Source organism: Aplidium turbinatum, chromosome 18 (genome assembly GCF_918807975.1).
Source record: "Aplidium turbinatum chromosome 18, kaAplTurb1.1, whole genome shotgun sequence".
NCBI lineage: Eukaryota > Metazoa > Chordata > Ascidiacea > Aplousobranchia > Polyclinidae > Aplidium > Aplidium turbinatum.
Window position 1 is genome coordinate 11,162,519 of NC_137489.1, and position 27,814 is coordinate 11,190,332.

Here is a 27,814-nt window from a genome sequence, read left to right on the forward strand (position 1 = left end):
ATGAACGACATACTCCAGAGACTAGACGAAAAACTAAGGAATGAAGGTTTTTTTTTCACTTTTGCATAACGTCGATGTTGGTACCGAAGAGGAGTGCTCTTACAATGAAGATGAAACGGGACAAGACGAGGAGGAAAGCAACAACACATGTATAATATGTCTTATTTTGAAAAACTTGAAATTTTCATAAAGGGATTGTGACGTCATTTGGAAAAAGGGCCCAAAAGAGGGTTTCCCATCATCCGATTAATGGGGATTTTTTTCTGAGCCATTTGCATAGTATGGGGAAGGTCTGAGAAAAGTATCAGCTTGATAAAAAAATTTTCCCATAAAAAACCTACCACGACTGCACTAGTAGGGTAGTGGATATAGCCTACGGTAGCCTACCCAAGATACTCAAGTGAGTTAGCGCGACAGAAAAGGTTAGGAAGTGATAATCTAGAGTTAAGGGTTTTGTAACAGTATTTATTTTTATATTTCATTTTAAAAAAGCCGTTGAAGACTCTCAAAGTAAAAAGTTAAGAAAACTTGTTCTTTTTTTTAAATTTTCATTGCTGGCACAAACATGTAGTGAATGGCAAAGTACGGTAACAAAAGGGAAAACTGGAAAATAAACTAAAACGTAATTTGCCGATCCTTCACATTGGTCACATTAAGAACAGGGAAGCAGCTAACTCGATGACTGATAAGAATAGTCTTTCGCTGCTTCCTGTCTGTTGCAGTTGTGGTATGTAGATGGTAGTGGTGCTATTCATACTGTGTATGGCATAATTGTTTGTAGCCTACCGTGCTATCAGGTGCTGTTCTCGCAACAGACGAAATAAAAAAATTTTCGAACTCTATTTCCATCGTTTTATTGGCCAACCAAAAAGTCATCAGAGAGATTACAAATGACTATCAGTATGAGTAGACCCCAAACAGAAGTACTCCCAGCCGGGGAGAATGGGACAGTGATTACGGCACTGAGTAAACATACATTTTTGAACCTCGCTGAATAGAGTGAACACTCAGCAAAGTAGTCAAGGTAGGCCACTAATTGATAAGCTACTGGTTACCAGTCGTTTTCATATTGACGTTGCTTTTGACGTTCGTGTCGTGTCATATGGACGTTCCTGTCTGTGGTGGTATCTAGATTGCTATGGTGCAATTTTATTCGTATTGTGTAATGGTACCGTACTATTCTCACAACAGACAAAACAAAATGTTCTCTCCAGTCCCTCTCATTTTTTTTGAGGATCTGGCAGCACTTGATAGAAATCAATTTTGATTAGGCTACCGTATTATCATAGATATGGTATTATTAAGAATTGGATTAGGCATTATAGATAGGCATATAGGCAAGGTATACCGGCACCTTGTTTTTTGTTTGCGTCGGGAAAGTGAAATAGGCTTGACTGTTTTTTTTTTCAATGAAATTTCAAAGCACCACATGCACTTGACTGCATGATTTAAATGGCATTGAAAAGAATTACAAAAGTAAGTTACTATCTTACCGTAATTGGGCAATCAGTGATGGGCTAAGACAATAAATTTCAATTGTATTGAATGATTACACATATATTACCTCAAAATTAGATCTTTGCATACACATCTTAAACCATTACAGTTTTGCCACCTTTTGTTTGTGCTGTTGCCGTATTTTATTTCCATATTAGTATCATTTTTTGCCTTTGAACAAAGAAATTATATTGCTAAGATTAGCTCTGCTTGCTAAGTAAAATCTGTCTTATGTATGTAGGCTAATCTCAGTATCATAATTCATGTACAGGAATTACAAAGCTTTAATGTTGACTCACAAGAAGAATTCACCATTGAACCAGTGGAAGGTGACAGTAAGTAGTCTTAGAAACCTTGTAAAAAAAGTAGCCTATTTTGTTGTGTCCTCACGTTGGTAGCAAAGTTATAAAAGAATAGACTACTCTGCATGTGTGACAGTTTATAAATTTGAAAAGTTGTCAGACAACCCTTTTTCCTTGCGGAACATAAAAGTCGTTGAAAAGTAGGTTATTTGGTTAAATTGTGGCTTTAACACATTCATAAATTTATACCTGCAAGCCAGAGCCTATTGGTATATACCGCATAATGTTTATTGATTTTATTTGCAGTGTTTCATTGGCAAGCGTGGATTCTTGGACCAGTATGTAGCTAACATTTAACTTTCAAAATTGTTGACAGTATTTTAGTTTAAACTTTTTCAAGTTTAATTGTTATGATGTTCTGTTACTTTATTATGGTGTTTATATATACTATATAGGCTGTGGCTATATTTACACTATAGTATTTATACTATGTATATTACACTATACGTATACATCTATACACTATATATATGTATATTACACTATGTACTACATAGTGTAAATATTGGGCAGTTCTACAGAATACTACTAAATATTGAGCTACGTTTACACTACATAGAGTAAATATAGCCAGGTAAGGAATTCTGCCCTAATTTGAGAAAAGTTTAAAGCTGTTGAAAACAAAAACTTGTATTTTGGAAATTTTTTTTAGTCCTGGGCAAAGATCAAAACCCTAACTTATTCTTAACTCTAACCCTTACCTTAACGCTTCCTAACTTTAACCCTAACTTTGGCAACACCTGATTGTAACCATGGCAACAAGTGTTTAAAAATAGCCACAATGTTATATATAATGTAAGACTTAACTAAACAAAACTTAAATGATTGCATCGCAGTCGCTGCGAACAAAACTATACTAGTTATATATATAATCTTGGCAAAGCAATTGCTTCAATCTAAAGCAGTGATTCTCAACCACAGTCCATTGTGGTGCGTGCGGTAGTGCGGCCTTCAGAAGAACTGCCCATTATAGCAAGCAAACAGTTATTACATGACATAGTATGCTAAAAAAATGTTACATAACGTCCCCACACTAAGGATACAGAGCAAAATTGACTGTTTATCAGGGGAATTATGCCAAATTTTAACATTTGCAAGCAATTTTTCAGTTTGTGTTATATTCACGGCATACTAAAAGTAACAGATAATATGATTTTGTTTAAAGTCTTCTAGAAGTACATTTGGCCCCTTCAAAGCTGTGTTTAGTTATTATTCTTTCATGTTAGGGAAAAATCAAGTTCTTCATGGATTTGTTAACAGATGGCGTGAAGAGGATAATCTTACCCAGAGCTGTGATCTGACACCACTGTACGGTATTTTACACCAAGAAAATATCGTTACTAAGTCACTGAAGATGTCTAATGTGATAGACATCGTAACATCAACAATAAATTTGCTTTCTGCGAGTGCACTTAACCACCACAAGTTTTTAAGCGTGTTTGGGAGATATCGATGCTGAATCTGTGGTAAAGCCATGCTATAGTTAAGCCAGAGCACCAAGTCAAAAGATCATTCGAAAGTACACTATGTTATTAGCAACATCATTTCATAAATTTGAAAGTTGTATTAACGGTATTATATTGATTTTTTTCTGATGAAAATATTTGCAACACTTACGGCAATAGATGCACCCACCACCTCATGATGATTTTCAGCCAGAGCTGCTAGATTTGCCATCAGATGTGGAGCTGACACAAGCATTCAAATGTGATCATATATATATTTTACTTTTGGAGAAAAGCCCCAAAAAAACATTTGATAACTTGAAAGGCTAACTTGATAGCCAATGCACTGAAAAATGCTTCTGCCTATTTGAATCAACATAACTTACATATGTGAAGCCCTTTTCAGAAAAAATTGTTGGAATGAAAACCAAATATATATCACAACCGATTGACAAACCATCATTTTAAACAGCTTATGAATACTGGTAATGCATCTTTTAAGATTACCCTCATTTTAGGAAACTTATTAAAAGCCAAAGTCAAATTTCACATTAAATTGTTTTGTATGTGTTTGTTGTTTTATAGTACATATGTTCTTTTATTACTTGTCTTGTTGTGGCCCTTTTTAAAATTGTGATTTTGAATTTGGCCCCCGCGCTGAAAAAGGTTGAGAATCACTGATCTAAAGTTTCTAAAACAAAATGGACTGTTCCTTGCCAGCCTGGCAAAAGTGAATATGAAAGTGGAACAGTAGTTACAAAGTCTTACTGCCTTTTTTTATATAAAACTATATCATATAACAATTGTTATTTAGGGAGAACACTTTTAAAAATGGTACCGTATTCAAATCCTCCCTTTTTTTCATAGAAAGACTCCCCTTTTGAAAATGGAAAATTTTGCCTTTCTGTTAATTTTCCTGCAGATTATCCTTTTCGAGCACCAAAGGTAAGTAGCAGTGTAGCATGCAGTTAAAAATTGTTCCTTTTTGGATTGAACGTGTCTGTCAGATGAGACCAAGTGAATGCAACAGGTACAAAATTATGATATGGTACATTGTTTCATCTGTGTAACAACAAATTATCATTTTCTACAACAGTTTCAATCAGGTGTTGCTTTTAAATGTTTGTATTGGACTTGGTTGTTGAATTGCATAAATTGTGTGTTACTATTTTATGTTAGTTCACTCCTAGACCACATCAATTGGATAGTTTGTTTTTACATTTTTTCTTGTGCATTAAGCTATTTTTTGACATGCAAATTTGCAAAATAAGTGCACATTTTTCTATTACAGTAGAATTCGCCTATAACGGTACCTCTAAGGGATTGCAAAAACTGACGTTATAGCCGAATTGACGTTATAGACGAACTACCGCAAACTATTCCAAAACTGTCTTTTGATCAAAGAAAAAGGTGTATAATCCAGTCAGGTTTACTGTGTACCAGCAAACTGACAAAAGTCACGCAGAAAATACAGTAAACAAAGAAATTGTGTAAAAAAAAATAACCTACAGCGAAAGGTACAGGAAATTTGCGCAATACAGCTCGTTACATACAGTAGTAGAGAAGTTCATTGTTTATTAGCAAAAAAGGCATTGATCTTCAGCTGTTTCGGTTTTGACACGGATTTCTCTACCACATAGCGTTCAGCTTTTGCTAAATAATGTAGGATTTGCTCTAATTAATTAGTTTATACAATACTGCTATTAGTTTATACAGAAGTGCACGTACAACTGTTGCTTTGAGTTGTTTAAAGGTCAGCTGTAGAGCTGCTTTTTACACGTGATAGTTTTTCACGCGGGGAAAAAAGTTAATTCAGTTAATTAAAGTCCCTGCTGTGAACGACGTAGAAAAATAAAGGGAAGACATTTTGCAAGCAGCAGCGCTAACTGGATTAAAAGACTGACCGTTCGTCGTGAAGGTGATGGCTTAAAGTGACGTTATAAACGAACAAAAGACGTCTGGGGACCAATAAAGGGTGCTGTAACATGCGAATTGACGTTATAGGCGATGCTGTTGTAGCCGAACTACAATGTACGTAAAAGATAGGAATTCTGCCGGGACCGAGCGAAATGTGACGTAATAGGCGAATTGACGTTATAAACGAAGCCGTTATAGGCGAATTCTACTGTATAAAAATTACATTTCTAGCAAAGTGTGTGTTTTTGTATGAACACATTTTTGTTAGATGGTTAAGATTTGTTTTTCATAAAGGTTGTCTTCACCACTAAGATATACCACCCAGGAATTGATAGCAATGGCAACATATGCTTTGAAATCCTTGACAGAGTTTGTTGGAAGCCTCACTGTACTATAAAGACAGGTACCGGTACTGTATTATATCCTTTTAAAAAGTTTTCTCTATCCATGCAAGACAATGTTCATAATTATGATGCATTTGTCTGTTGTTTCTGTATGGCATTCCAAACACTAGTCTGGATATCACAATCAGGGAAATCAAAAGCATATTGGAAGCACAACTTATGCTCTCTTGGTTCTGACAGCAGAGTTTTATTATGCAAAAGTGTTCCCACGTTTTCTATGAATTTTCAGACAAAAAGCTATTTTGACCATGTAGCTAAAAATCAACCAATATTTTCCAGTCAATTAAAGCCCAAAATTTACAAAGTGAATTATTAATTCTGGATAAATAAAAAAGTATTTTATATATGACACATGTGATATGGTGTTTGCACTGCACATTCAGACTACTTTGTCCATTGTCCTGTAGAATTGTAATTTGATAAGAAATTACAATTAGAATACATTGCATTGAAGATATGACTCAAACAGCCATGTTACCCTTAAATAAAGTGATGGGAGCTTCTTTGGTAAATTTGTATTTTTTCAAGTTGTCGCCTAAATGCTTTGCACAGCTTGCGTTTTCGAACAATGTGCATTAATGAGTAAATTAATTAAAGGTTTTGTGATTTTGGATCAGACTTGAGAAACAAACCTTGATTTGTTTTTGAGCTAGTCAAAATTGACACTTCCGCAGAATAATATCTTGCTACTTTTTTATATTTAACACGCACCCTACCTTGAGCAAGAAGTTTTCACATCCCATACTTTTATAAATCCCTGATTATGACAATACTGTTTATTGTTTATTTATTTATTATGATTTGTGTTCCTGCATATGGCAATTAATAAAATTTTCTCTGTTTTGCTTATTCTTATTTAAACTGAAAAAATTGTTAACTGAATGAAGACGGACAGAATTATGGCACATTCTAAACAGATTTGCAATTGTTTTTTTGTGTAGTTTTTATTTAATCAAATTACCGTTCATATTATTATCAGTACATTAGTAGTTGTATTCCATGAATGGTCAAGTAGTGCTGTGGTGTATCTTTTTTTAGATAATGTAGAATTAACCACATGTTTTTGCTTTCGGACAGTGCTACGATCTGTACTCGCTGTACTCAGCGATCCAAACGCGGATGATCCGCTGGTTCCTGACATTGCTCGCGTCTACAAAACAGATAGAGCGAAGTATAACACAACGGCGAAAGAATGGACCTTAAAATATGCATCAAAATGAACACTGTGCATCTTTTTTGGGGTCTGCTACTATTCGGTGAGTTCCTAACCTCTAACCCCGAACCCTAAAACGGCAATGATATTTAGGCTACGGTACCCGATAATTTAAAAAAAAATTGAAAAAATCACCGAATCGGGCTAACCAAATCGGACTCACCGAATCGGACTGACCGAAATGGGCCATTCTGTCTTTTTTGTGACCACAAATGCGCAGTTAATATTGTTTTGCCACTTTTTTACAAAACATTTTATTAAGACTGTTTTTAATACATTGCCTATCATGGTGAATGTCCCACCGTGAACAATTTGTATTAGTAATATTGAAGTGTTTAATAAATGTATTTAAACTTCATATATGTCTTTGTTAACGTGATGATCTATTTGTTTCATATTCTTTATTTACTATCGCCGTGTAGCCTACAGAATTTTAGTATGGATGTAGCGCAATGTAAGCGCTGGTATTATAATTTATATGACTGTTGTCTTGCGAAATCAAAATTTTATATGTTTACTTACAAACGATGCGACGCGCTTCATTGCTTTGAGTTGTTACTCTCAATTTTCGTGAATTGATCAGATACACCTCTAGTAGCCTTCCAGTGTAGTCCGGGAACATCGTGAATCTGGGGTGGTAAAAGGATAGACTCTCGGCCCCAGAGGCTCACACGACGACCTCACACTGTGATTGAAGTTTTTTATGGTATACTCTGCTCACTGCCATTGATTAACATAGTAATTTTAAATAGTCAATAATTAAAAAAAGTGAATGTGTGAGAAAATGATATTAAGAAACTGTACAACTTTATTGTTTTTTTTGCGCTGGTATTGAACTGTGATTTTTATGCTTTATTACAGTTTGAATTTAAATACTGCATATCATATGATTCAATCGTTCAAAATCGGAAACATATTTTGAGATATGTCCATTTCAAAATCGGTGTTAAACGTACAGCAGTTTCTGTTGCGTCTGTTCTTATTTAACGACCTGATAACTACCGAGTTTAAATAAGTGTGGATTGAGCCGTGGCAATTGAGCGTATTACGTGAAAGATTTAGTGTGATACATTTCGTAAGTTCGAAATTTAAATTAATATATGAGTGTTGCCAACAAATTCGGTTCTTTTGTACACCGATTTAACGTCTACATTACAACGTAGAGTCGGTGTAAAAAGCACAGATTGAGACTGTAAATTACGTTTTTTTCACGAAATGTAATCTAATTTAATACAGATAGTTTAGATCGCAAAGCCCTGAAAATTTGACGTTGCATAAAAAAAACTTACCTTTTTTATTAAGCTTATTTCAGACTACGTTTTATAATTACTGTTTTTAATTGTAGCCTATTCATCTTGATAGTGAAGTCCACCACTAATCAAAAATCTCGTCTTTTGTATTTAGGTTTGTTATTAGAGTAGACTTACAAGTATAGAAAGGGTTTCAATAACATTTTTGAAGCACAGTTTCGACTTCTGTTTGTCAAAATCTGTTCTGTACGAGCCTGTCCAACATGGAACCACTAGCATATATTGTCAGAGACGCCATTCCTTCGTACCTCAAGAATGTTCCTGTGCCAAGATCATTCAAAGGATTTATTGATTTATCATGTCAGTGTTGGTGCTAATTTTATTTCTGAGGTTACGTATTTAGGTATTTTATTATATTTTATTATATTTTATTTATTATATAGGTATTGTATTTAGGTATTTATATATTATATTACGTATTTTGATTTGACTATTAGATTATATTATTAGATTATTCAACGTGGCAGTGATAGCCCTGAGTTCACTTTTTAAGTCCGTGTCAATTTCACTTAATATCTGAGGAGCTGCGAAAATTACATTCTAAAGTCGATTGTTTTGCTTTTTACTATATTTGCATGCAATTCTTCCATGTGATATGGCTTTGCTCTCGCAGAACCTTGCTGCAAACAGCATTATCACCATCTGTTAATTTTGAAAACACTCATTTTGACTTTAATGTTTATGTTTCAGTAAAGGACTGGATCCACTTAATATCTTTTTCTGCGGTTGTGGGAGGTGCCGGTTATTTTGCCATTAAACCATATTATGAGAAATACAGTGGAAAGGAAACTTTAAACAAAATTAACTTCAAAATCGGTAAAACTAAACCAAAAGTATGTGACATGATGGATATAGAAGACTTGGGAGACAAGACTTGTCTCTGCAGATGCTGGCAATCAAAAAAGGTACCATTGGATGTGATTTAGCTATAATATGATTTATCTTCATTTTGCAATTATTGAATATTTATTAGTGTTAAGCTTTTTTTTGGTTTTGCATTTACAGCGAGCTGTCCAATTTTGCCCCACCATTGGCGGTATAAATAACGTGACATGAAAATTTGTACCGAATAGCGCAACTATGCACTCTTGTTTTATTTACATTAGTTCGCTTTGAAGCAGTGCCGGATTAACCAAGTGCGGGGCCTGTAGCACATTGATTTGATCAGGGATATCTAGAGAAGGGGATATGAAGGCTCGCAGCGATTGCCTTATTCTCATGACACTACCAGGGCGGTAGTTTGTAGTGCTTTAAACATGTGGTTCTTTTTAAAATCGTAGAAAGTTTTGTAGTGCAGCTGATACAGTAAGCTACAGAAGACAGTCAGCAAATGTTACGTGGAGCATATTTAAAGAATACCTGTTTGGAAAGACAGTTGAAAAGTTACATGTAGGCCTAAGCTGTTTTTTTTTTAACAAAGCCAGTATGTAAAGCCAGTATATTGGTAGTTGAATTAACAAGCAACCATGAGCATTAGGGTGTTTCATGACTGTATGCAAAAAAAAAAATTTTGGATTTTGATGATGCATACCCCCTCATTTTGTGAGGTTGAGGGAGAAAATCAGAACTGAAAGGTTTTAGCCTGATTGGAGGTCGTTTACTGACCTCTCAAGGACTTGATAATTTTAGCATATGGATATCACCCGGGTTCCGAGTGATATCGGGTTATCCCCGCGGCGATCTCAATATCGATTATTAATATCTGTGTTTAGAGACTGAAAATAGGTGATTTTTAACTGATTAGTGATGGTTTAACTGATTCTTCATGGTTGAAAGCATGAATACAGCAGCAAAAGCAACACGGTCATCGACAAATGTATGGCTTGTCGGGCAGTCACTTCAACAAATCACAGTGGACAGCAGTACTCAGCAGTTGCCAACTGCAGGAATTGTGTTGAGGCGCATCTATTACAGCATCAAGGTTAAGAAGTTAGACCTTGCTCAAAGCTGCAAGGAAGTGGCTGACGAGGTCATGCAAGTGTGGAGTCTTGCTAGTATTCCCACGACACAGCTGCCAAATGTAGTTGAGAAGCTGAAGAAACTCTACCGCGAACATGTTGCAGTCGGAAAAAACAAGCATCGCCGCAGTGAGAGGCAGCAAGACATAGAATCTGACTTTATTACCTCCCAGACAAGGCTATTTGACATAGCACATGCATCCTGTGACAGCCTCATCCAGATCCGTGAAGACAGAGACTTCCTCGAAGACCAACGTGGTCCTCGGAAAAGGAAAATTGGTGGCATAGACTTGACATATAAAAAGCGGATGAAGAAGAGACTTGAGCGTACTACCCAGGAGCTGAGGCGACAACAATCTGAAGCAGAGCGCCAGTCTCAGTCATGCTATGGAAATACATCCACATCAGCTGAGGGATTAGGATCAAGCAAGCGACAAAGATCAAGTCAGGAACAAAAGCCAACTAACTTACAAGGACTATGTGAAGGACAAATATCGGTGGAAGAGTCAAGCAGTGCATCTGATTATGAAGATGAGGAAGTGAGCATAAGTGCTTACCATCGCAGACGACCAGAGACTGTAAGCGTAAAAGCCACAATAAATTCAATTCAGGTCAGCAGCAATATTCATCGTTGCATCGTCAGTGATCCTCTGTTTAATGCCAGCCTGGATCGAACAAAGGCGACACCTCGACAGGCCATGCATATCATTGCTCCAGCGTTGGCAGCGGCAGGTGTTGACATTCAAAATATTACTCTATCAACAAGTTCATTGTACAGAGCACACAAAGAATCACGAAAAGTAGTTGGTGGAGTGCTGAGGGATAAATTTCGTCCCGTAGTACCGCTAGTTGCCCATTTTGATGGTAAAATGTTGCCAGATTGTGATGGTGGAAAAAGTGATCGTTTGGCTGTGGTGGTTTCGGGCCAAGGTGTGGAAAAGTTACTCGGAATTCCCTGTCTATCGGCTGGAACTGGACCGCAGATGGGGGGAAAAGTTGTCCAGGTTCTGCAAGAATGGACAGGAGTCACAGATCGTCTCGCTGGCTTATGCTTTGATACCACCGCAAGCAACACAGGCATTCATACAGGAGCAATCACTGTAGTGCAACAGGCATTCAATCGCCGGCTACTCTTCCTTGCCTGTCGACATCATATTCTGGAAGTAGTAGCAGCTGCAATATTTGATACATTCTTTGTGAGCTCCGGACCAGAAATTGCCTTGTTCCGGAAATTCAAAGATTCGTGGTCATTTATTGACCAATCCCTTTCAACTCCTCTTGATGATGACACATCTGGAAATGGAAAACTGTCTGACGCTGAACATGCCTGGTTATCTGAGCACAAATGTGAAGTTATCGACTTTCTATGTAAACAGCTGTGTGAACATCAACCGAGGGAGGATTATCGCGAGTTTATCATCCTGGCCCTTCTTCTTCTTGGTCATCCCGTTGCAGATCAAGCAAAGTTCAGGCCACCTGGTGCATACCATCGTGCTCGCTGGATGGCAAAAGGAATATACTGCCTCAAAATCTTTGCTTTTCGTCACCAGTATAAGCTGACTAAACATGAGCTGCAGGCACTCCGACGCATTGCACTATTTATTGTGACAATTTATGTGAGGATATGGGTAACTGCACCAGTGACCACATTAGCCCCGAGCAATGACCTATTGCTGTTGCAGCTGCTGGAGCAATTTGAACGCGTGGATCGTCAGGTGGCAAAACAAGCCATGCACAAGATGCGTGGCCATCTGTAGTATTTGAGTGAGGACCTCATCTGTCTTGCTCTATTTGATAATGCTCTGTCCACCGATCAGAAACGTGAGCTGGTAGAAGCACTATCGAAACCAGCGAAATCCAAAGATGTTCGTCGAGTGTGTCCTGATGACGTGGCATCGTTTAGTGCGATGAAGCTTGCCGACTTCGCTACGCTGCATTCATTGTGTTTATTTGAAGCACTCCATCTGCCACAGGAGTTCTTATCAGCTGATCCAGAAACGTGGGAAAGTCGAGATGACTATAAACAGGGCAAGGGGCTTGTATGTGCACTCCGCGTAGTCAATGATTGCGCCGAACGAGCTGTCAAGTTAGCCACAGATTTCAATCTTGCCCTCACCAACGACGAAGAACAACGACAATTGATGTACCAGATTATTGAGTACCATCGTCAATTATTAGCAACAACGCCAGGAAAGAAGTCCTGACATTCTTGCCATGCTACTATCAAAATCGTAGATTTCATGCTCAGATTTGTTCTTTTTGTTTGCTTAGATTTGTGTTTGTTCTTCTTATGTTCTCATTCGTTTGCTTCATTTTTCCTATTCTTTCAAGATGTTGAATGAAACGCTCAATAAGCTCAAGTAATTTACAAAGCTTGCATTCAGTAGGCTACATTGAGTTACGATAAACCATTCAAGGAAATTAACAACTAGGCAAATGGGTCTGTTATAAGCCAATTTCGTTTTGGTTATGGTCATATCTGTATGCAATAATAGGCATGTGGGGCTAACGCCAAGGCATAAGCATAGGGTTATTCCGTGCAATACCAATGTCCTTTGAGAGGTCTGTTAATGATATCCAATCAAGCTAAAAGTTTGGGAAACTTATTTTCTCACCAAGCCTCACAAAATGAGAGGGTATGCATACCCAAAATCCAAAATTTTTTTTTTTGAAACACCCTAATGAGCATGCTGTGAATATCCAGGCCTGATGCTAATAGCGCAATGCATGTTATCATAACAAGATCTATTAAACTACTATCGGTGCCAATTGTCATTTTACGATAAACACAGATTATTTACGATTAACAAAAGCCCTTCTATTGTCAGACGTAATAAAAGCTTTCGTATCCCCTTCTTTAGATATCCATGGATTTGATGTACAGATAATGACTGGGAAGTAATTGAATATTTTATAGATTTGATATTTTTTTATTATAGTGTAGCCGCTCTTGCCCCATCGTGTTTCGCAGATAGGCTAGCTTTTAATCAACTTCAATTTTGAAAACGATCTCTCTCCAGTAGGCTACAATTATTTACCATCATACATAGATAAATGCGTAACAAATTGTCAATGTTAGGAAACATGGTGTCAATATTGTTTTCTTTAATCGAAGTGAAACAGTTGAGTTCTGGAGAGGAGCAATCAATAGCAATGTGCTTTACGAATTAGTGTATGCCTTGCGACGTTGCTCCAGCACAGATTGTAAGCTGTCCAATAGCCTACTGCAAGGAAAACTTCCACCGGGAATTTGTCTTTAGTTGATATCCATTGCATCTGAAACTGAACGGCCACTGCCTACATTCTCATCGTGCATTCGATTTTGGACAATTCTTCTTGTGCTTGTTGGTCGGTAATCCGGCACTTGAGTCAGCTTCTGCGCCTCTGACTCAAACTTAGCGAATTGTTCTCTAAAAGCCGGTCTAAAACTCTGTAGGGATCCTGCCAAAGAGGCACACAACGCTGAAGCAACCAGCTCTTCCGGACCATCGTGTTTCAGAGAGCTTCTTTATCACTCCACCACCTGAACACTCCAGAACGGACCACCGGTGTGTTGAAGCAGCAAAGAATAGCCTACATAGATACTTTCAACGAAGTCAAAGAACTGAACTGTATCTGGACACAATTGTGCAGCGCATACACCAACTAAATTCAACGAATGAGCATAGCATGGAACATATTCTGCAACGGCACCATTTTTTTTGACAAGTGCCTGTAGGCCTATCCGTTATGTTTCCCGCTCATGTTGAACGCGTTGTAATAACTCTGTCCAAGACAATCGGCAAGATTGATACTCTTCTCACTGGTGTACTGTACAGTCGAATAATCTTTCGAACAACTAGTATCGTGGGCTCGTGGCACTCGATCAAGCAGTTGCCTCCAGCGGAAATTACCGGTTTTTAAAGTTTACAATAATCAGGAAGGGATAAGACGTTGGGACTAAGTAATTTAATCGTGCAAATATAATATTCTCCCATGCTATTCCAGTTTGCAAGCCAAAAATTACTTACCAACTATGTTCGACAGTTTTTTTGCAAAAAAAATGTTTTGCTCACCAAGCGCGGGGCCTTGTGAAGCGCGAGGCCCGTAGCAGCTGCTACATCTGCTACTATAGTTAATCCGGCACTGCTTTGAAGTAATTGAGTTATGTTAAAGTAAATTATGAAGGAAACTATGCCTATGTCTGCTGCAGACTTAGTATAACTCCTCTCATTCCGAATCCAAGCAAATATATAACGTGGACATTTGCCTCAAAACGGCTACCTATTCCACTATTAAGGGTAACCAATATACTGATCTCCCGACACGGTATTCTAACCAAAGACTACGACACAGGCACTTGCCAATCATAGAAAAGATTATTGTTGTAAATGCTCAATGAGCTTGCATATAGAAAGTATTTCATTAAACGTTGTGTAAATTGCTGTACAACTTGTTTTGCGCCAAACGCAACAAGTTTTTGATATAATTTGAAATAACTTTTTGCAGGTGTTAGATGCTACTTATCGGGTTCTTCATAGTGATAAGAATATTAAATTTTAGTAGTAATATTGAACTGTGTTTGTTTGGAAACATAAAACAATTTTATACTTTTTGCATGGGACCCTAAAGGTTCAATTTTTGTTTGTTGCTGTAGTTTCCCTACTGTGATGGGTCACACAACGAGTTCAACGCTGTCACAGGAGACAACATTGCGCCAGTGGTGCTTCAGAGAAAACAAAAATCAGGTTGACACCGAAGCGTATCTCACAAGATCATTTGCGAAAGACCGTTTAGAAGTTCGGTATAGGCTATACTAATATGCATAAAATTGATCGCTTTAATTTTGTATATTTCACAATTTTGTTGAACAGATGTTTTCTTTCAATTTATGGTTTGGATTGTGTGTCTGGAAGTGCCGATTGCTGGAAGCAGAAGAGCTATAATTAGGCTACTATAAAGATTGCACCTCGATTCTATATTTAGTTTTGGTAGGCTATCCACTGAATTGAATATGCAATCTATTACTGTAGTTGTGAGTGGCTTTGCTGCAATAAACTCAAAAAACTTGAAATTTTGCAACTTTTGTGCCATTTTGTGGGCTAATCGAGTCAGACAAAAATGGTCTAAGTTAATCTTGACTGGTGAGCCGCTTCTAGAATCTACTAACTAGCCAACATTACAGTATTGCCCGAATTTACTCTGTTGAGTCTCGCTAGGCCTGCTAGTCAACTGAGAAGTTGCATAGAGCTAAATTTTCAAACATAGCCTACCGGTACTCGTAAAGTGTTGGTTGGAACTTGAAAATTGATTTGTCCGCTCGTTAGCTCAGCGCTTACTGGTCATACGCACAGGCGTGGCCAGCAAATCAATGGAGGGTCTTGGAGAACCTTTCCCAGAATTTTTTGAAAAAAAAAACTTGAAATTACGCAATCTGAGAGTAGGCTAAGCTACTTTCAGCCAAAATCAACAGTAAAACTTTGTCAATAAATGCTCTAGGAGAGGGAAAGCTTTGGCCTACTCTCTTTTACAGCTTTTCAATGGCTTACAAGTCTGATAGTCGATTTCATATAGCCTACAAAAAAATTTTCGAGGGGAAAGCAATTGTCCCCTCTGACTACGCCCCTGGTCATACAAATTACACTTGCTGATTCTAGTTTGGTTATTCATGAAGGAAAAGCGAAGACGTGATAGTTTCTATTGAACGAACATGCTGAATCAAGATAATTAACACGTCGTCAACTGTGCCATATTGTTTTAAGCTGGAACGAGGAAATTTGCCCAAATTTAATCGAATCTGGTAAACCCTTACGCCTTAAACTGTTATTACTGTTCTGTGACACAAACAGCCAGTGGCGTAGCCAAGGGGAGGGGGGGGGGTTTGGGGGTTACAACCCCCCCCCCCTTTGGCACGCGTGTGACGTCACGATATTGAGAATGATGCTTTCAGTCTAAAAAAAAACTGCCTAATTTTAAATAAAATTGCATTAAAAGAGCGAGTTTTGCCAATACCAAACATTCAAACATCTCAGCCAGGAATTAGCAACAAGAAAACACAGAGACTTAGCTTTTTTTTTGAAAAATGCCGAAGAAAACATGATCTTATCCTTTTGCTATGCTACCGGACAGCACCATTTTACAGGAATATTCGTACCCACATTTTTGTTGAAAATGCTCTCAGAATGCACCAAATTCAAAGTAATTTTTTAAAATTTTCTGGGGGAGGCCCCCCAGACCCCCGCCGTTGAGTGGTCAAAACCCCCCCTTTCAAAATTCCTGGCTACGCTACTGCAAACAGCAATTAGCTACTGGCCTAAGAGACCCGATAGCCTACTAATATACCGTTGGTCACAACGGTAAACAAACCATAGCCTAATCTCTGTGGGAAATTTGTAACTTAAATTTCCCGGATCCGTTCGTCTGTATGCAATGACCGAAAGAAACACTCTTCTGAAAACGTCTATTCAAGAATTGTATTTCTGTAAGAATAGCCTCAAGGCTGTCGAAGAATGGGGGAAACACCGTACCCACTAAAACTTGTCACTACAATACAAATTACTGAGATGAAGACGGAAATTTCGTCTGGTTGGTAAACACAAACAAAACTGTTTTAATATATGCGACCAACTTTTCAAGCAACAATAATTTTAAGAATGACGAGAATAGATTGCAATCTTCCAAACGCACGTAGGCCTAACCATCTTCTGTGATGTAATAGCCTAATGATAAGCATTATGAAGCTATTCAAGCACCTGTTAAATTTGGCTTACACCATATCTCGTAATTCAAGATTTAACGAAGATGTAATGTTTCAACAGGTGTGACAAAGGTGATGCAACCTTTGCTTATTTCTAGCAAGTCCATGACGTAAAACGTCAGGTTCAGTAGACAACGGTTTTATGTGACGTTTGATTTGTACAGAGATTGTCCGTAACATAGCGACCCTAGTTATGATAGTCTAACGTGGCATAACTAAAAAAGAATTTAAAGACAATCGTGAGCCATTGAATAAAAACACACGATACACAAATTGTATGAATTACTCACGTTTTAAGTTATAACGTTTGATTTAAAATTTGTCCGCAACAGTGTGCTTGAGCAACGCATTGTTGGGATTGCTCCCCATTCAGCGGTACCGAATGGATGGAATAATTCCCTGCCAACAACACTTCAACAGTCGGAAACTTCACTCTGTCAATCTCGGTTACCGTTACCGGGCTGCGAAATATTTTTTCCCACGAGATTTCTGTCTCATTTACATATTTTGGTACAAGTTTGTATTAAAACCGTGTGAATGCAACATTCTCTCGTTGGCACGGTTGGTTCAGTGGTATCATCCTCTGCCTAGTAATCGTGAGAACGAGGGTTCGACGCCCGTCGAAGTCAAACTTTTTTTTTCTTTAAATTAATTTTTGCGGTGCACAAGAGCTTTTCAAAAAAGTAGGGTTAGGGAAAGCTTATATTTTATTATCATTGCAGAATTTTATTGGCAAATAGTTATTTCGCAATCTGAATCAACCAATCTCTCAAACACTTTCGGAAAATCTTACTTTTAAAGTGACTAAAATCAATGAGACAGAAATCTCGTGGGAAAAAAAATTTCGCTACCGGGCTTGCGTCAGTAGTTTAAAGCTTCTACAAGTATGCGAAATTGCCAAAATTAAGCTTCCACTGTCCGAGGATGTAGATATTCAATCAAGCAATTGAAACGTCAATGAGACTAAAATATCCAAATTCTTCATTATTTTTATTTGTGCTTTTATTTTGTCAACTAATGAATTCAAAAACAGGATGTTTTCAAAAGTTCACAGTGAATGTCAAAGAGTAACTTCCTTCAATCACGTTTCATACCATACAGCAGGGGTTCCCAACTTTTGTTACACCGTGGTCCCCTTTCAAAATTTTAAAATAATATATAAAATATAAATACAACACACAATAAGCATGACGTATGCATGCTTATTGTTAACATATGCAGTTAATGGGGCCTATCAACATCTGCGGCATGCAACTGTGGTGCAGAGGAACAGACAGCAGATCACATCCTCTACCACTGCCCGACGTTTACTCCTCCAAAGGCAGGTGGCCTGTCAACGCTGGAGGACTCTACAATCAAGTGGCTGCTCGAAGAATGCCCGGACATTTGACCCCAATGAAATGTAGTCCAAGGAAAACAACCTCTCATACGAAAGAAGAAGAAGAATGTGATGGTTGAGCTTGTTTTAATTAAAAATAAATGATTAATTAAAAAAAAATTAGTTTTCAAATTTTTCCATGGCCGCCTTGAAAAAGGCTCATGGCCTACTAGGGGGCCATGGCCCCCAGGTTAGGAACCACTGCCAGACAGAAAACACATTTATTTGCTTTTCCTTCCAGAACAATCAGCCCCACTCACACAGACAGACACAGCTGAGACATTGCCCCTGTGGTTTAGCATTGAGTACCTCATTTGAAGGGTTGCCAGTTTTGAGGTTTTCTCGCGGAATTGAACTCGTTTTGTTTTGGAGTCACGTGGACATTTCAGTAGTTCCGGTGTGTTATCTTAGTTTTGTTCCATTTTCATTAAAATGTTTTTAATTTTAAATATATTTTGCACGGTTTTGTTGTATTTTTGATTGCTTTGAGCTTGTTTTATTACTTGTTACAATTGGGTTACTTTTCAGCTGCAATTGTGGGCACCTTGAATTAGATAACCGCATGGTTTTTTCGGTGCCTCCATGGTGTAGTTTCCATATAAAAAGGCTATTTGTTATATTTCCTGATGTGTACATTGAAAATGAATGTGGAGCTATGCGAAATAAACTTGATTGATTGATTTTACTGACATTTTTAAAAAGCTCTGGCAACTCTTCTTATTCGATTTCAATTAACCTTGTTCATGCTTTTTGATGTCACGCTTCAGCGATTAGCAAACAGCAAAGGGTTGTTTGTTCGTCTCTTCGATTTCAAAAAGTTGCAACATCATGATCATGATTAGTTTGCTTGCTCCTTCAACTTGGAATCTTGGATGCTGTAGTCAGTAGTCTCATGAACATTCCTTGAATTTTCTGCTTTGGTGTGGCTTTGTTTGAGATGCATTGGCTGGTATCTGGATAGAAGTTTATGTATACAGAACCAAGGTTTTAAATTCAAAAAACAGCCAGCCTATAATATTGCTTTACCTGCTGTTCTAGTGAAGCTAGAATCAACTTAGCCTGTATTCCGTAAGACTGGTTGGTTTTGAATCTTTATCCTAGGACTGACAAAAGCTTGGTAGGTTATTCCTGGTAGTTTCGCATACTTGTAGAAGGTCTTGATGCAGGGCTGGTTACCGAGATTGTCAGAGTAGGCCTAAAGTTATCGGATTGTTGTTGCTGGGAATTATTCCATTCACTAGGTGCCGCTGAATTGAGAGTTGTCCTGAAATACGTAAGACCATATTGGCACCTCTTAATACTAACTGTTAGTGTTACAAGCTGCATTTAAGTTTAAATGTTATAATATGGTACCTATTTATTCTATTGAAGTTTTGTTCACGCTAGCAATGAAAAATAAATTGAATTGAACTAAAAAGTTGATTCAAAATAAAGGTACGGTAGTTGGCTATTTGACCGGCTTTGATCTTTTCACCGTATCTGTCACTGCTTCCTTTTGGCGTCAAGAGTTGCTGGCCGAGACCATCAGGTCTACGTCTCTCTTATTGATAATTACTCTGTCGGATTATATCAAATAACAACAGGAAAAAGTATGCCGTTGGTCAAAAGCCTTATCTATCACTTCAATCAATTTATTTCGCAAAATAGATTCGTAATTGTGTATTTTAGGTAGAAAAGGTAATAAAGACTCGGTTTTTGACCTATTTTCGCCATTTCTTAGTCAAATTTCTCAGTTCATATTTTATTTTGAAAGTCTTCTTGCGTTGAACACAGAACTTCATCAATTTTGTTTTTCCGCTTCTGTGCAAACAGTATTCCATGCACATTTTGCACTGCAAAGCAATTTGCGCAAATAACAAATTACATTCCTAATTATTGTCTGCCAGCAAAGAATGACTCATATCGCGTCAGATTGCGACTCCCTACCCAGACAGCAAAATCGACATTGAATCAATGATGTAAAAATGACGGATTTTGCTGCCTGGGTACACAATGGAATTTTAGCGCCGCCGACAAACACAAAATGAAACCGCACGATAATTTAGTAAACTGTCAATCAAGCTATTGAATATCAGCAAATTTCTTGCATTTCATAACTGGCTGTGACAAAAGGTGTATTGTGAACTTCACAATTATCCGATACCAACATAATCGGGATTAAGGGTTGAGGCAAGAAAAAAAAGTAAAAGTCAAGAAATCTCAGGTTTCTAGCGTCACTGCTTCTATGTGAAATTGCTGAATTAGCAGAGGGTGAGACCATAGGGTCTACGCCAGTAACAGATACGGTTAATCTGAAACACTATTTGACCGTTGATGATGTATTTTTTCTTTCTCTTTTTCAAAGCAAAAGACGAGAGAAGAAAAAAAGTGCCTATATAAGTTCTAAATTCAATAGTTTTATTCAACTGAATCAGCAGCGCATACGATGTTTATCGGGCTGATATCCTCAAGGGTATTAGTTCGATAGCCTACTACACGGAATCGTTTTGTTTCAAACTAAGAATTGCCTGCTAATAAACACTGCCTAAAAGTAAAATCATTTTTTTTAAAGAAGTACCGTATTGTAACTTTTTAAAACCACCAAACTAACTTGTTGAGAGCAAAAATGTAATGCGTCGTTCGGCAAACATGGTTACTCATATTTAAAAAGAGATAAACAATCGGGCTGTAGGCTACTCAAATTAAAAATTGACCACAAAAATGCAGCAGCCTAACGATTGAATCACTTAGGGTCAAAATTTAGTTTAAAAAAAGCGTATCCGGGGTGTGCAACCCGGGTGCAACCTAGTTCTCAGTGCAGATTCGACTTAATTTATTGGGAAGATGACATCAGAAGATGACGAGGAGAGTAAATTAAGTCCTGAGGTAGATGGCTGAGAATCTGCATTTATCTGTAAAAAACGTCTTGTTTATGCATCCGTATCAAAAATTAATAGACGGTTATTTTAAAAATCATTGGGCTGTTAAGCATACTGGGAACAAACAGGATGCAACCAAATTCGTACCATGAACAATTCGTATCGTCAGTTCGTACCTTGAAAAGATCAAAATAAAAAATTAAAAAAAGCTGAAGTCACTAATCGCAGTTTTCGAGAACATTTTAAAGTTTTTTGCAAAAAAAACGAAAACTCTTAGGATCATTGCCAGAAATTTTAAAATGTTTGCGGAAACTCCAATCAACCCTAACCCTAACTTTTTTTAAATGTTTGCGGAAACTCCGATCAGCCCTAACCCTTTTAAAATGTTTGTGGATCAGCGACTTCGGCAAACTCTTAGGATCATTACCGGAAATTTTAAAATGTTTGCGGAAACTGCGGAAAAATGGAAACTGCAATCAGTGATGTTTTTTCTCTCGATCTTTTCAGTTTGTTTGTTTGCAGAAACACCCTAACCCTTTTAAAACGTTTGCGGAAACTCCGATCAACCCTAACCCTTTTAAAATGTTTGCTAAAACTGCGATCAGCGACTTCGGCAAACTCTTAGAATCATTACCGAAAATTTTAAAATGTTTGCGGAAAAACGGAAACTGCAATCAGTGATGTTGTATTTTTTTCTCTCAATCTTACCTAGCCAATACTCCGATACCCTAACCCTTTTAAAATGTTTGCGGAAACTGCGATCAGCGACTTCCAGCTTTTTTTAATTTTTTCTCTCGATCTTTTCAAGGCACGAACTGACGGTACAAATTGTTCATGGTACGAATTAGGTTGTATCCCGAACAAACATACATCATATAATACTTTATTACCTTTATTCAATTCTTCAATGCATAATTCTTGAAGCGTTTCAACCTCTTTCTATCAAGAGGTCCAAGAGATGCTGGGTTGGTTTGTTTCAAGTAATTTAAGAAACTGTATATCTTCTGCCTTATCTTCTGGTAGTAATGTTTTGTTTTTGTTAATAGGATTTTGGCATTTGTAGCAGATATCATAAATCGTGTTGTCAGTGTTTCTCGAAATTTAATTAAGGCAGCAGGTTCCTTTTTGGCATGTTTGTATTTCTTGTATTCATCAACCAAACGAATATAATAATTTTGTTTTGGATATTTTGTTTTATCATCAGTGGAATGCAAGCAGGCTGCCATACTTTTGCTAGACATACTGCTGTATCCCAAGCTGCGAGCTTCCCACTCTGGTGGTTACGAGGATTTAATTGAAGATGATATTTCTGAAGAACATCTCCAGTAGTTGGTCTAAATTGTCCTTCCTTAAAATGTTTTAAAAGCTGCAAATTACCAAGCAAACCACCATTGTTCATTTTACTCTTCCTCAGCTCCATGATGGATACATGAATACACACGGAATATTAGACAGTAGAAGTGTATACAATACGTTATATAATCATACAAGTAGAAAATGCTAACTGATCAATACAGAAGGTTATCGTTAAGTTCAGCTGACTTAATCCATTTTTTGCCACATGATTTAGATACATAGACTACATTATGCTGGGTGAGGAATGCTATTGAAATTGTGGCGGACTGTGACCATCTTGCACTTGATCAGAGCTCTTTCTGAGCAATGAAGCGTGTATTCTAACATCAAGTGCAATGGGTACCGAGATGTTAGCTACATTGAGATGATCGGTTCCACGTTATACTGTATATGACTCCAGGCATTTAACGTTTGTGATGCCTAAGGAATACATCTCAGGGTTCGATCTTAGTGGTGGTCCGCTAGCCAATGGCTAGTGAAAATTTCCGCGGACTAGTAGAAATGTTGCAGTACTCGTATGATTGGCTAGTGAAAATTTTCGTCGGTGAAAAGTTTTGGTTTACAAAATGGCGATTGGCGACGTCACTCTCACTCTGAAATACTGCAGAAATTTGCTTGCCAACTAGGCGAAATTGCATGAAGAAGGCTACAAAGTCGGTCAACTGAGCACGTGACTACTTTTTTCTCGCATTTTCGCTAGACACGACACGTGGTACATAGTGAGCACGCCAGGTCGCCAAATTTGCCAATTTGGCTTTTTTGAAGCCAGATTTTGTGAATCTGGTTGTTTTTAAACTCGCTTGGCTTAATTTTTTTTTAAATAAAAAAAGCCAGAAAAATTAGGCCTTTTTTGGCTTTTTTTCATGTTTCATCGATGTTTTGTCAAATTAATAAAAAGCCAACATAATTTTTGGCTTTTTTTGGCTTAATTTTATCTTTCGCGATTTTTTTGAGGAAAAAAATTCGGTCTGCGTCAATTCGAGCAGTAATTTCTACCTTATATTTGGTTGTAGTGTCCGACCGAATTTCGTTTTGAAGCCGAAACTGGAAAATTTTCTAGTTGCTTGTCTTTTTATTAACTATGTTTCTGCGTTGACGCTGAAGTCAAAGTTCGGTGGGACAGTATTTGGTTGTGCACTTTTTATATGTGTATGTTTATTGAATACTAATTGGCTTTTTCAGCTGTTTCTTGCTGACTTTTTTTTAAGCTTTTTTTGTGACTAGGTCTGGCTTTTTTTTGGTGAAAACAGGTTGGCAACCCTGCAGGTCGCCAGCATGAAGACAGCATCCCAGCAAGCAGCAGTTAGCAAAATTAACGTTTTTTTGTTGATATATCGTGATCAAATGCTGATTCAATGTTACTACAAAGTATCCAACGCTGAGTGTTAGCTGGGTAGTTATGTCATCAGACAAGTGAAAAGTCAGTAAACTGGTCGGACTAGTAAAAAATCGTGCGGGCTAGTAAAAACGGGGAGCAACTAGTCCGGTGGACTAGTGAAAAAAAAAGTTAAGATCGACCCCTGCATCTCGTTGTAGGAATGAAGCAACTGCGACAGAATCATTCATGCATGACTGTTCGTATCAATTTTTTAATAACTTTATTTCTGTTGCTCTGAAACACTTTTTAATATATTTTTTGAACTCCTTACCCCCAAAAACTCCTTGACAGCAACTTTCACCATTTTTCTAGTATCATTTGGCAATAAATTAACAAAAATCAGTCATTCGTGACTGCGTAATCTGGGTACCGTACTTAAACGGTCATAACTTTGGTACCAATTGTCCAATTTTAATAATTTTTTTTTAATTCTTCAGCAAAAGAAATGCTTTCAGATAATCTAGATATCAGCATACTAAGTTAAAAGTAAAGGGGTTTTAAAGGGGGTTTTTGTAATTGATATGAAAAGTTGTTGATAAGCAACAGCGAATAACTTCCCAGACGTTGATTGAAAAAAAAATTTATGCATATTTTTGAAATCAGCATTGAAAACCCATGCAAAAAAGTCACAATATAGATGAAAACAAAAGAAAGTCCGGGGATTGGGGAGGTCTAATATACATCAATAGTAGGGTGCATCATTTGCCGAAAATTTTTGATAAATGAGCCTAACTTTTTTTTACATGTGAGGTTAGCTAAAAAAATGACTTGTACAAAATTTCACCCCGATTGAACAAAGTTTAGACCCTCACTCGGCCATTAATTTTGGACTCCAATGTCATTTTTCCAACGTTTTTGCCACTAGGTGGTGCTATGTTTATGCTACACGCATGGGGTTACTTTTAAAAGATGGCCCTTCAATTTCTTTATCATATAAAAAAAAAGTTTTAAAATCAGTCAAGGGGTCGTCGAAAAATGGGTAAATTGACGTTTTACTTTGTAGTCAAAACACTGCAGTAGGACATCTAGTGGCGAAAATTGAATTCAGGATATCTGCTAAAGTTCTTATCCAAATAAAATAAAATTGGTATCTAGACCCCCATTTTCGAGGGTGGAGAGTCCATTTTTGCCGTTTGTTTTGCATTATTTGGCCACTAGAGGGCTTAATGGTCAGTTTCAAACTTCAAATGCATTTGAATTGTTGCCATAAATTTTTATCGTTTTCACAGGAAATTATTAATAGGTTTATTCTAAAACTACATAACCAGTGGGTTTGTTATGTCTGACTCTAGCTTTAGAGAATCTATTCTTGAAACAATTGTAACAGAAGATGACAAAAGCATCAATGGAAGTAGGCTACCAACCGAGCATCAAGTCCTTCTTTGCTACTTGGCAGATTGTCAATGTCCAAGTGTATCTTCTAAATGAGAGGCTGCGAAAATGAAGAACTGCACATTGGATGAAAGCCAGTTTTGCGTTCTCTTAGCTCCATGTGAAAGGACAGAATGTTGTTGGAATAACCATTTATATTTTTTGAAGTGTTTCGTTGCCCAAGGCAACAATGAACCCTCAAGAATATCATTTCAGTAGTTTTTTTGGTTCTATTTTTTTCCTTGGTCCACAACAATCAATGGACTCCTTCCTGATTCGTTGACTGCGGCCCACAGGCTACACCGTCACTGATGCCGGCCCTTGTCTCTGAGTGACTACCCGGGGTTTCATGTCACCATCTCTTGACCAAACACGTTCATTCTGACTGTTAATATGATGCTGGACATCTAATTTCTTCTCATCGCTGAACACAAGGTTTGGCAGCGTGCCTTCTTCAATGTGTGAGAGCAGATTTCTGGCTCTGGAGATACATTTCTCAATGGTATTGGCATTTAGCAACTGGTTTTTCATGTGTTTGAATGGGCTCATTTCACATCCTTCTTGAGAACTGTGAACATGGTTCCATAGGCCGCGTTTGCCTCCTTTGCCAGTTTTTGAATTGTATTTCTTGTAACGTTAATTATTGATGACCCATTGACCAATGACCATGGATATGAAATGTTACTATTTAAAGTTTTGATTGCTTTGGTGGCCAAACCTTTATACAGTGTACAGTACCAGTGATTCCCAACCACAGCTCTTAGAGCCGCATGCGGCTCCAAGCTAGCCTTCTTGCGGCTCTCATTGGCCCCTGAAAATCCCACAAAAAATATAAAAAATCTATTTATAATATTTAAGGCGATTCTTTTTTGACTTGTCAAAATTATTTACGAAGTCAAAATTGTTTACAAACTGCATAGTCGTTGTGTCATAGAGGTTGCACTGTCAGTGAACTTTTCATTTTACATCTTACACCTAGGGTATGTGTACCCTTTGGGGGTACGAAGCACCAAAGCAGGGGGTACGACATGCAATGTGAAATCATAAATCAAATCCTATTGCAGTTAATGTGGCCACTGCTCCTGATAATTTACAATTGGAGTTGCTAGACATGCAGTCAGATATCGAGCTTAAACAATTATTTCAAAGTGAAGACCTACTTGAATTTTGGAGTCGAGTTCCAGAGGGAAAGTATCCCAACTTGAAAACCAATGCCCAGAGAAACGCCTCTGTATTTGAATCAACTTACGTATGTGAAGCACTTTTCAGCAAAATAATTAGAATCAAAAATAAATACCGCAATCGGTTGACCGATGAGCACCTCAAGCAGCTACTGCATTCTCTGCAATTGCGCACGTGTAGGCTATTGTTTTTGATATGATGGTCAGAAATAAAAACAACTGAACTGAACTTGTTAAAGCTCAAAGCCAAGTTGGACAAATTGATTTGTGTTATTTTTCTTGTTAGTGTTGCTATTTGTTGGTACACGCTTTCAAATTTCATGCTTTAAAATTTTCGTTATATCATAATTACTTGAGTGTTTTCATGCGGCTTCATACGCACTCTGAAGTTTGAAATTCGGCTCCGACACCAAGAAAGGTTGGGAATCACTGCCCTAGACTGTACACATCTAGAAACAAGTGAAGTACCGTAATTCTAAATATTAATTTTAAGAAAAAGAAGCGGTTGCATCTACAAACATCTGTCAAATTGGCCCTTGAGACAAGAGAAGGATCCGCAAAGGATACAAACTAATTTATATAAGTTTAACAAGGCAAAACAAAAAGGTTAGCCACACCTCTCAAAGGAAAAATTACATGACTAATGACTATATTCTTTTTATGATTTGAAAGAAACTGATAAATAAGGCTTATTACTAATTAGTAACTGCAGACAGAGACCAATTGTTTCAATCTTAGGGATCTCTTCATTGCAGTGAAAGAAAAGAGATTTTTGATTTTGGTTGCTTTAGTTCCTTTTTCGGATTGATTTGGGTTTAATTTCTCATTCTATTAATTGGATAGTTGTTTCGTAATTTAAGTGATCAATATACCAAATGAGACAGTTTTTAATTTTCAAATTCTATTGTCAAGAATCAAAGATGGTTCAATTTTATTACAAAAATTGTGCTTAAGAGATATTGAATATGTCGAAAATAACAAAACATAGAAAATGTGAGAAATTGTTTCTCTGTGCTGAAGTCTGAAGAGATCACCTAAGATTAAAACAATTGACCTCGGTCTGCAGTTAATATGTAGTAATGTCTTTTAGACATTTTCTTTCAAATTCTAAATAGTCTGCTTTTTTTAAATTGTCATTATGATATGTTAAGTTAGTGCAGAGAAAGCTTGTTTAGAAAAAGTTAAAAATTGTCTGAAACACATCTCTGAGCATATGACTACTGAATTTAAGTTGATGTTTTTAATGTCAAACAAAACCCACCATAGATTAGTTTGTGGTGTCTCTAAATTAGTAATAATCCCCCAGGTAACTAACTACTTGTTTCATTGTGTAGTCTAGTGTTGCTGAATTACTTCTGAAATTAAACTTATTGCATACAGTTTTTATATTAGATTTGTACTATCCACTTAAAATAGCTTAATTCAGACCTTTTTTATTTGTTACAGAAAT

General features: G+C 37.2%; 2 protein-coding genes across 2 annotated transcripts; both read left to right on the top strand.

Moving 5' to 3' along the window:
- Positions 1-1,374: 1,374 nt before the first annotated feature.
- LOC145787331 (ubiquitin-conjugating enzyme E2-17 kDa-like) lies at positions 1,375-8,242 on the top strand. The gene is made up of 6 exons (XM_082599057.1): positions 1,375-1,476; positions 1,769-1,832; positions 2,106-2,137; positions 4,172-4,249; positions 5,516-5,624; positions 6,703-8,242. Exons 1-6 carry the CDS (start codon positions 1,453-1,455, stop codon positions 6,843-6,845), a joined length of 450 nt encoding a protein of 149 aa, XP_082455183.1. The 5' UTR covers positions 1,375-1,452; the 3' UTR covers positions 6,846-8,242.
- A 2-nt stretch (positions 8,243-8,244) lies between these two features.
- Positions 8,245-15,158, top strand: LOC145787332 (CDGSH iron-sulfur domain-containing protein 2 homolog A-like). The gene is made up of 3 exons (XM_082599058.1): positions 8,245-8,448; positions 8,839-9,053; positions 14,743-15,158. The coding sequence occupies exons 1-3, from the start codon at positions 8,352-8,354 to the stop codon at positions 14,836-14,838; spliced, it is 408 nt and encodes a 135-aa protein (XP_082455184.1). The 5' UTR covers positions 8,245-8,351; the 3' UTR covers positions 14,839-15,158.
- The last annotated feature ends 12,656 nt before the right edge of the window (positions 15,159-27,814 follow it).

Coding starts and splice junctions, on each gene's coding strand:
- LOC145787331 (XM_082599057.1), top strand. CDS start 1,453: ATGGCATTGAAAAGAATTACAAAA. Junction 1,477..1,768: donor CATTGAAAAGAATTACAAAA/GTAAGTTACTAT, acceptor ATTCATGTACAG/GAATTACAAAGCTTTAATGT. Junction 4,250..5,515: donor ATCCTTTTCGAGCACCAAAG/GTAAGTAGCAGT, acceptor TTTTTCATAAAG/GTTGTCTTCACCACTAAGAT.
- LOC145787332 (XM_082599058.1), top strand. CDS start 8,352: ATGGAACCACTAGCATATATTGTCAGAGACGCCATTCCTTCGTACCTC. Junction 8,449..8,838: donor AGGATTTATTGATTTATCAT/GTCAGTGTTGGT, acceptor TTTATGTTTCAG/TAAAGGACTGGATCCACTTA. Junction 9,054..14,742: donor GATGCTGGCAATCAAAAAAG/GTACCATTGGAT, acceptor TTGTTGCTGTAG/TTTCCCTACTGTGATGGGTC.